Here is a 9,948-nt window from a genome sequence, read left to right as displayed (position 1 = left end):
ATATAAATAAAATATTTTCTATAGAACTAAAGAGAATGATAAATAAATGTATTGATACATCAACAGTTGATTTTGTGCCTCTAGAGCTTGTACTTGTTCTCGAGATTATCGATTTTTGTTCTTGTACTGTTGTTATGTAGGACATTCCGTTAATTATTTAACTTTGAACTCACCGTGGGACTAAATTGATGCTAAATGAAACCTTTTTGGATTCAAATAGAACACTTTAAACCTTAAAAATCAAAACAGAATTACACCCAAATATAGAGGACCAATTTAGTACTTTACCCTTTAACCGGGGTGATTGTCCTATAAATTGGCATGAACTAAGTAATCTCAAACCGCACCAACAAAAAAACACACACAAAACATGGAGAATAAACCATCACACTTTTCAGCTCTCTTATTCCTTCTAATTTCCCTTGTGTTATTTTCCACTGCAAATTGTGGCATTGTTACTTATTGGGGCCAAGGTATCCAAGATGAAGGAACATTAACAGAAGCATGTAACTCAGGACTTTATGAAACTGTTATCATAGCATTCCTAAGTGAATTTGGGAATTCCAAAAGTCCAAAATTGAATCTAGCAGGTCACTGTAACACTGTTCCTAATTGCCCAAAAGTTGGCAAAGGCATAAAACATTGCCATAAGAAAAAGGTCAAAGTCTTGCTCTCAATTGGAGGTGCTGTTGAAGGCTATGGATTATCATCTGCTGCTGATGCCAACCAATTAGCAGATTACTTATGGAATAACTTCTTGGGGGGACACTCAAGCTCAAGGTATGTAACTCAAAAACTAAAAAAATTTATGCGCATATACCTAAAATTAGCTATTAAATCAATCATTATATATTTATATAAATGTACATATTGTTTAATTTATTTTTGTTGTGTATTTTATATTTTAATATATATTTTATATAAATAATTGATTTAATTTAATAGTTGATTTAAAAAAAAAAGACAAATAAATTCCTTATCTTTTAGTTTATAGACATTTAAATTACTTTAAAAAAACTGTTTAGTGACGGTTTTGAGGGGAAAAAAAAAACTAGCATCATATAATTAATTTATTCACTAAGTTGCATTTAATAAAATTAGGGCTACATTTAAATTCTTGTAATCTAATATTATTTTATTTTAGTTCTTAGATTTTAACATTTTAATACTTTTAAGATCAATTTAGATCCTAATTAAGTATAGTTTTAAATGAAAATTCACGTGTTAGACAATTTAGTTAAATATGTTAAATTAATATGTGAAAATTATTAGATGATAATCTAGTCAATTATCAACTTTACGTAAAGACAATATTTTGTAGTCTCCACCTTAGTTTCGCCAGTATAATTTTATCTAACATGGTATAGTTGTGATTATTTTTAATGAAACAAGGCCATTTGGTGATGCTATATTGGATGGAATTGACTTTGACATAGAAGGTAATAGTGAACATCCAGAAAACTATGCAGTGCTAGCTATGAAGCTAAGAGAACACATGGACAAGAACACATGGAAAAAGTTCTACCTAAGTGCTGCACCACAGTGTCCATTCCCTGATCATAACCAAAATCCAGCACTCTCCAAAGTTCATTTCGACCTTGTCTTCATTCAGTTCTACAACAACCCTGATTGCCAAGTTGGCTCAAAGGCCTCAAACCACTTCCGAAGAAGCTGGAATAAGTGGACTAAAACCATAAAAGCTCACAAGTTCTATGTTGGCCTCCTCGCCACGCCGGATGCTGGCACCGGCTACGTGACGCCGGAGGCCGTCTTAAATGAAGTTTTGCCTTTTGTCAAGAGATCGCCCAAGTATGGAGGAGTCATGCTGTGGAACAGAGAATCGGACAAAACAAGCGGATTTAGTGCCAAAATACATGATAGTGTTAATAAATAAATATGCGTCTTGACGGGCATTCTATATGTCCGATAAGACGCTAGTAGTTAATTATTAAAGTTTAAATAAATACCGATTCTTAGAAGCGGTTTAATATAATTAGGATTTAAAACGCTGTCTAAGTTAAAATTATATGTTCCTCACTAGTATACCAAACATAATTAAAGCTTAAATTTGCCCTTTATTAGTATGAGTTAGGGCATCTTGCTCTCAAGTATCTATATATCATCTTGTGTACTCTTATTTTTTCTAAAAATTACTAAATCCAGTGTTTATGTGAAAATATATAATGCATGCATCTATAGTCAGTTAATCATATGAGATTCATAACAAAATACTTCTTATTAGAGATAAAAATGGTAATATAAAAAGAATATTGATTTTTATATGCTTCTTAGGAAGAGACACACACATCACACATGGTTGGTGTGTCTCAAAAACTAGAGGTTGAGTAAAATTATTTCAGTATATAATAATAAGTTTTATACTTTGCTTAAAAATAATTTCAAATCTTGTTTTATTTGGATATGTAGAAAAAAAAATTAACACAATAGTTAATGAATAATGCCCAGAGATTAGCTTAAGTTTATTTAACCTACAATAACATAGGTTTTTCTAATTTTGTTTTTAATTCAATTGCACAAAAGTTATTCAAACATGATTTTATTTTGAAAACTACTTCTTTCCCCCTCCCCTTAAGAACAAAATTTAAAAAAATAAAACTATTGTTTTCTAAATTCTAACTCAACTAATGTAATGATTGATTAAACCATCACAATTCTGCTATAAGTAATTCTTGGAACAGCTAACTCAATTGAATAAACAGAATTATTAGTTGTATAATTAACATAAGAACATGGTTTTGTGAATTGTTAAACATGCCACAAGTTAATTTCATTAAGATTGAACAAATGCTATCAAGATTACAACATCCCACACTTTTCTCTAAACAAATCTATCACCCCAAAAGAATGGAACTAAAAATGAAAAAAAGAAACCAAAAAATATTAGGCCACTTTACATATTACCCTATTGTATCAGCCTCAAATGACTAACAAAAAAGGATGCATATGCATGTTTTTCCATACACAACCTTCATACCCAATTTGTTGCATCCTTTTTTTCTGAATGAGAAGAATGATATATTAAAATTACAAAAAGAAGAAAAGAATTTTATATCAGGGTCTCTACTTTATAAAATTGAAGCCTTGAAATATTGTAGAATCATGTTGCTTCTACTCCAAGCATAGTTGAATTAGAGTTCTCCTCCTCCCATTCCGGTGGCGGCTTAACATATTTTCCGATTACTTGTTGCCGTTTCCGCCGCCTCATTCTGTTTAGCTTTTCTATACTCTTCTGCTTCCTCTTTTCCTTCTCCTTGTGCCGCAAGTTTCGCTCCCTCTCTAGTACGCCTTGCCAGAATACTTCGCCTGTAGACGGCCACAACCAATGCCGGCTTGGGTCCTCGGACTCCGATAACTCGGCTAGGTCCTCATCCATGCTCTTGAGTGTGCTATATGAGAACCATTTGATCCACATTTGACCTCTACGGCTCTTGAACTTGTGCTGTTCCAGCATTTGACCGGTTTCTGGGTTCACGAATACCATCCTTCGTGCACTATGGTAAGCCCAGACATTCACGAGTAGCTCGAGAAGCCGAGAATAACAATGCTTGTCCTACAAGTTTCATGTGTTCATGAATTCAGTTAATAATGGAGCAACAAATCCAAACTACCATGAAACTAACTACAAATCAAACCATGGTAAAGAAAGTTACTTTCGACAAACTCAAAGGACACCGTCCGGTCAAATGGTGCTCATCATACATCTGTGAATCCAATGCATCAACAAACATTCTGCAAAAAAGATAGATCAATTATTTACCTGTTGAACAAGTTACAATGATGATCTTTTACCACTTTGAATTGCGATTTGAGGATAACCTTGGATTAGAGAAACCAAGCATACCTAGAGAACATGACAAATTCTAGAAAAGATCTTGTAGGTAAAGCCCAGCTGTGCATGACAGACCAGGTGTCACCATCTTCCGGCATCGGCGGCAGAGACTCCATATCGTCTTTTAACCCATACATTCGCCTCATGGCTTCCGAGAAGGTGAACCTTAAAACACACAGGCAAGAAAATCAAGATATGTCACTGAAAATACAAAAGTTGGTGAGTTGCATTAATGAGTAAAAATGACCTTACTTGCAATTTCCTGCATTAATGGCATCACAGAATGACCAAAAGTCCTTCTTCAAAGGGTTTCGCGGATCTGTATCCATGCGCACCCAGAAATATAGTGCATCTCCATACCTTTTGGATTGGATAGCATCTAATAATGCATTTTCAGCAGTTTTGGACAATGATGCCTGTTAAAATCAGCATCATAACCTCTACCTTAGTATGATTGATGAGGATATAAAGATAATATGAATTTACTTTAAACTGATATCTATATCCGGAGATCGAAAAGTGAATCAGGAGAGGTAAATGAGGTATGAAAGACAACCATGAACCATATACCTTCCTTGCAGTTGCTCTCCATGACTGAAATCCAATCCAAGCATTTTTGTGTATTCGATCAATCCTGTTCGCAATCGCAAAGAAGGCTCCATGTTCACCAAGTATGTCTCGGTAGTAACCGTTATTAAGTAGTGGAAGACGAGATGGTGCTTCAATATCATCTTTCCCAGGTCTTCGGCCTTTAGACTGCAAACAATTAAATTCAAGTTAGCATGGATTGCATTACCATATTATCACTCTACTAACAATTTCTACCACAACACTTGATAAAGGACTCTACTATTGATACATGCATGCAACATACCAGGCCAACTCCTCGATAGAGAGATTTTTTATGCAGAAAAGGCCAGGATCCTTCGCCAAAATAAGGTTCATAAATGCATAACGGTTGTCCTGTCCGCTCGAGCTCTCCTTCTTCCCTTTCATGCAAATCATTCTTCAATCTATCAGCCTTCTTAGCACTTTTATATACATCCTCCCATGTCCCGTGTGACTGTTCTGTTCTATCCTTCAGCTGCATCAAAACTCAACATATTTAAGTTTGACACACCAACCTCTCTTCATGATTAATGTATGAGTTGAAAGATTCAATGAACTTACCTCTTCATCCTCTCTTCTTTTTTTCATAAGGGCCATCTGCATATTCCTTTCTTCTTCCCATATGCTATATACAAACAAATCATTAGCTGCAACTGCACTAATGGATCTATTTTTTTGAGAATGATTCCACTGCTCCTCATATCTATCTAAAAACGTGTTACTTATTAATGTCCTGTTTTGGTAAGTCAAATTTGGAAGTGCCTCAAATAAATGCCACTGCCATTGTTCTTTAACACTGGGGGATATTTCCGAAACGGCCTTAGGAGGAGCAACCTCTGACGGAAGCCGGAGAATATTCTGAAGTAAAGTTGCATATCCCTCAATAGCTTCTGAGACCATAAGGTTCTTTCCTGCCCTTCTTCCAATTGAGGCAATGTTACGAGCCATCGGTGATACTTTCCCTTTCGAGATCACTTCCAGCATAATTTGTCTCAGAACTTTACTATTATCCAGAGGGAAAAGATAGCCATTTACCCTGTCATCAACCTATGATGTTGACAAAATGGTTGGTGATTTCATTAGAAATTAAACTCAATTTGTTGATTTTTTTTTATTTAAAAAAAAGTGTCAAATTTTAGATGCTTTTAAGTTATTATAGAATATAGATGCTATTACAGGAAAAGATCAGGGACATTAGACATACATATTTTCTGATCATCGGAATATCAGGAGCGATAATTGGTTTCTCAAAGCACATGGCTTTTACTAAAATCTCCGGAAAAGATTGCTCTTCAAGGAAAGAACCATATATCACAACATCCGAAGTGCCAAGAACAGAATCAACATTTGAATCTCCGGCTATGTGCTCAATAATGCCTCTTGGATATTTCAAGCTACTTGCCATGGTCTAAAACAAACAAAATATGAAAATATAAGATAAGAAGCTTTACATTATTTATTTAACAAACATAGAGAAAATAGGATGCATACCTCAAGCGCCACACTGTAGTTGCTTGATAACTCCATGCTATGAACAATGAGCCGTAGTTGCGCACTTGAATTATCTTTGCTTAAAGGGAAATCCGAAAGAAGAGGTAATAAAGCCTCCAAAACAATGGCATGCCCCAACCACATGCCCTTGTACATCAATTGACTCCCCACAATTGCAATAATTACATCTTCTGAGCCATAACCCAACTTGATGCGCAAGTCATCTTTCTGCAAGGACATATATGCATCTACGTCTATTGATTCGGCGGGTGAACCGGGAATGACATAAAAATTCCCAGCATCAAATGTGGAGTAAATCATCTGTCAAATTATTAGTTGCCAACAGCTAGTTTAGGTCTCAACACAATAAGATTTGAAAGAGGATAGACAAAAAAGCTACTTGTTTATGAATCCCGCCACTTTTTGTGAGTGTCTCTAAGCATAAGTTGTTAAATCTGTGCCTATCTATGAATTTTCAATGATAAGTACAAATATAACTTGTCGCATACATATTACCGGCAAGACATAGTTTGGGAAGGCAACAACTGTTGACCGGTTGAAAACTCTGCTCCAATCATTCAATAGTTCAGTTTGCCCATTAGCAACATATTGCCTTGACCGATAAGCAAGTGCATTTTCATGAACGACCCATAAAAGAGGCAACGACTTGAAAGGCTCCTGCAAAAAACTGTAACAACTAAAATCATTCGGGTTACTTGAGTATAAGGATTTTCATGATAAAACCACAAACACAATCAGCAAACATGTATTCACTAAGTCATTGCTTGATACATAAAAATAATAAAATGCTACGTGCAAAGTCGGAGAGCAAAATCTTAGCCTTATGAAAATAAGAAGAAAAATCTTACCAAGAAAAGGCATGCTTGGCTTCAAGAGAGCTCACAATTATGCCATTAAAGCTGCAAAGGACAGACATTCATCAGATGCAAGTACAGCTATTAATCAACCAAAACAGTAGGGTTTTATCAGTCATTAACATAAACAAACAAGCTAAACCGGTTCCGTATAATAGAGACTTGTTTAGGAAGTTCTTAAAACTATGCAAATTGCTTAGTATAGAGTCTAAACAAAAGTAAATAACAATAAATAAATAATGATCATACTTTAGCCAGTCCATAGCATTATATGACTTGTCACATTTTTGAATGACAGTAACTGGAACTCTTAAATTTATCCATGCAAAGCGTGCTGGCCCATCTTTAAGTGAAAATACCTGAAAAACAGAGAATACTTGAGCTAAAACCACAATACCAATTGAAGAAACAAAATCCTAAAATAGCTATGAGGTTAACACCTTTTTTCCGGAATTTTATAATGTCAATTGATAAGTCACCATCCCCATATACACTTCTAAATGCACATGCCTGATTTTATTTTAAAACACTACTCTAGCATGGCAAGGGTATCTTACTCATCCATCAAGGCATTCAAAACTAATAACTAAGATTAAACCTTTTCTGGTTCCTTTCTTAAATTGTCTAAATTCAAGATTTCTTTTTCAGCTGAATTCCGGAAAGAGAATGAATAATAAAATGTACCTGAATTTCATAACCAATCTCCACCAAAGCAGCTCCAATTGTTAACATAAGCAATTGCTGTGAATCCACCAATAGTTCTCCAAATACCTTCAAAGGAAATCAAAGTTATTAACATCTAAAATGAATTAAAGTTTAACTAATAATAACCTCATTTCAACTTAAACAGTTATGACTTTGTACAAAACCACATGCTAAGCTAACCAGTAACAACTTGCTTCCGCTGAATTAGCTCAAAATTAACCTAAAAACAGACCTTTCTTATTCCAAACTAAAATCATTAGATACATATTCATACACACTTTCTTCACCAAGTGAAAATTAGGTGAACTAACCAGTGCCAGCTGTGGCTTTCGCCACCCGAAATGCCGCACCGTTTGGTTGAGCAGATTCATTTCCCTACCATCACCACCACCTCTTCTAAACCTCTCCAAAATCTTTGGCACAAAAACAGCATCATCTCCACCAATGTCCAATGCAAAACTATCTAAGTCCTTATGATTGTGATGCAGATTCTTCACATCCCTCATCAAATTGTCCTCTGATTTTTCCACCACAGAGCCAGGAAGGAACATCTGAAACACAACCACAAGGCACAGAAACACCACCACTGTGCAAATCCATTGCACGTAATCAAACTTCTTGAAAAGCAACCTTGAGAAGCTCGATCTGAACCTCAAGAATAAAGGGTGCTTCTCTTTTCTACTGTTTGCTTGATTGTTACCGAACAAGCTCCCTTTCTTCAATGGGATTCCGGATTCTAAAGAACCCATTTATAGTCCCATCAATTGGGGCACATCAAATAACACAAACAGAAAAAGAAAAAAAAACAAAAACAAAGCTTCAAACTTTGACCCCCAAAACTAAAAATAATGCATGCATACAAGGGTGCTCCAGCTGGGAATCTTCAACGAGGTTCAAACAAATAGCTCAGAGACAGTGAAAGAAGCTGAAAAAGACTCAAACTTTGAGATTTGAATTCAAGAAAAATGCGAAGAGATATAATGGGGTGTTAAGCAATAGCCAAAAAAATTGACCCAATTGGGAAGAAAAACAAAAAAGTGTGATTTTGGTTTTTTGATGGGGATTTTGCTGATGGTGAAGGAGAATGAGTGTTTCTGAACAGTGTTTTTCAGTGAATTAGTGGGAAGAAGAAGAAAGAAAGAAACAAAAGATTTAGCGTTGAAGAATAGAGAAAGATGGATGCACACGCTATAGAGACAATGAAGCCTTAAACAGTGACCATAAGACTTGGAAAAGAAAAAGAAAATCTATTTTATTTAGTTAGAAATAAAAAAAAAATAAAAATAAAAGTGTTAAAAATTGCTTATTTTTGTTGTGTTTTTTGGTCTGAAAGGGTTAAGTGTGCTAAATTTTTGGGTGATAATGTCTCACACACGCGTTAAACTGAGATTGGGGGTGTACACGCGCGTGCATAGCTGTACTTGCACGTGAGGTGATTTTACTTTACGTGTAGAAAAATGTGAAAAATGAAAAAATGTGATTTCATTAACTAATTCTTAGGCTTTTTTTCTTGTCAGCAGAAATTGATGCCCAAGAAATCCTTGGTTTGTTGGGATAAAATTAAATTGAAAATATTTTAAGATTGAATGATTTATTAGTTAATTTAATAAGTAAAATTAGCCACTCATCCATGATTCAATACAATTCTATTTCTATGTGAGGGAGATAATTGTATTATGTACTTCTTACAAAATACAGGAATATCAATAATTAATCAATAGACTAATATATTTAAAAAAATAAAAAATAAAAAAAATCTTATGTCATATTATCTCATTTTTAAAAAATGTGATTTATTTAGGAAAAAACAGCCTCATAGCCGACAACACTTTAACATAAATTAGATAAATGGTAAATATTCTATCAATAATAATAATAATAACAATAGTTTGTTTGTTCAATAGTTATATTTTTATTCTTGAAATATTGTATCAATAAAATGATAAAAATATTATTTATATACTAAAATTAGTTACTAAAATTAATTATTTATATTTATGTATAAATATATATAATTTAATTTATTTTTAATATATATTTTATAACAGTAATTAATTTTAATAACTGATTTTAGTGCTAGTAAAATGGTTGATAAAATTATGCTACTTATGAAATTTGGCATGGTGATAGAAACCCCTGAATTTATCTCTATATACTAAGTTTATGTTTACCCAAAAAGAGGAGGATGCATTTATTCTCTCAGTTAACTATAGCAATAGAAAAGCGACTTCCTTGATATTTAAATCTTGTAGGTTTGCTCTTTGCTAGTTGAAGGGCAACTTGAAAAATGTATGGTATGACCAATTTCCATGTGAGGGTCTTATCATATGACTTCAAATCTGAACCAACCAATGTGATGAGGTTACAACTTATTACAAGTGTTGTTAGTGTAAGGTTTTGGAACCTAGTCCATTACCC

At 34.1% G+C, this 9,948-nt stretch overlaps 2 protein-coding genes across 2 annotated transcripts; one reads left to right on the top strand and one right to left on the bottom strand.

Moving 5' to 3' along the window:
* The first annotated feature begins 346 nt into the window (after positions 1-346).
* LOC107622584 (basic endochitinase-like) lies at positions 347-2,177 on the top strand. The gene is made up of 2 exons (XM_016324539.3): positions 347-780; positions 1,393-2,177. The coding sequence occupies exons 1-2, from the start codon at positions 371-373 to the stop codon at positions 1,892-1,894; spliced, it is 912 nt and encodes a 303-aa protein (XP_016180025.1). The 5' UTR covers positions 347-370; the 3' UTR covers positions 1,895-2,177.
* A 577-nt stretch (positions 2,178-2,754) lies between these two features.
* Positions 2,755-8,759, bottom strand: LOC107622577 (glycosyl transferase family 1 protein). Its single transcript, XM_016324525.3, has 14 exons — positions 7,842-8,759; positions 7,510-7,596; positions 7,075-7,184; positions 6,820-6,870; positions 6,467-6,638; positions 5,951-6,271; positions 5,664-5,867; positions 5,021-5,506; positions 4,725-4,934; positions 4,421-4,606; positions 4,103-4,266; positions 3,863-4,015; positions 3,672-3,750; positions 2,755-3,571 (listed from the first exon to the last, which is right to left on the bottom strand). Exons 1-14 carry the CDS (start codon positions 8,277-8,279, stop codon positions 3,119-3,121), a joined length of 3,114 nt encoding a protein of 1,037 aa, XP_016180011.1. The 5' UTR covers positions 8,280-8,759; the 3' UTR covers positions 2,755-3,118.
* Positions 8,760-9,948: the final 1,189 nt, after the last annotated feature.

The sequence above is a fragment of the Arachis ipaensis genome, chromosome B2 (assembly GCF_059453495.1).
Source record: "Arachis ipaensis isolate K30076 ecotype BB chromosome B2, ASM5945349v1, whole genome shotgun sequence".
Lineage (NCBI taxonomy): Eukaryota > Viridiplantae > Streptophyta > Magnoliopsida > Fabales > Fabaceae > Arachis > Arachis ipaensis.
Note: the sequence above shows the minus strand (reverse complement) of the source record. Positions and strands in the feature narration are given on the sequence as shown.

What these genes read in the sequence shown, in the direction of transcription:
- LOC107622584 (XM_016324539.3), top strand. Translation starts at nt 371, where the DNA reads ATGGAGAATAAACCATCACACTTTTCAGCTCTCTTATTCCTTCTAATT. An exon ending in GGGGGACACTCAAGCTCAAG is followed by an intron (nt 781 to 1,392) that starts GTATGTAACTCA and finishes TAATGAAACAAG; the next exon opens with GCCATTTGGTGATGCTATAT.
- LOC107622577 (XM_016324525.3), bottom strand. Translation starts at nt 8,279, where the DNA reads ATGGGTTCTTTAGAATCCGGAATCCCATTGAAGAAAGGGAGCTTGTTC. An exon ending in AGATTGGTTATGAAATTCAG is followed by an intron (nt 7,185 to 7,509) that starts GTACATTTTATT and finishes TCTGTTTTTCAG; the next exon opens with GTATTTTCACTTAAAGATGG. An exon ending in GTCCTTTGAGTTTGTCGAAA is followed by an intron (nt 3,572 to 3,671) that starts GTAACTTTCTTT and finishes TGAAACTTGTAG; the next exon opens with GACAAGCATTGTTATTCTCG.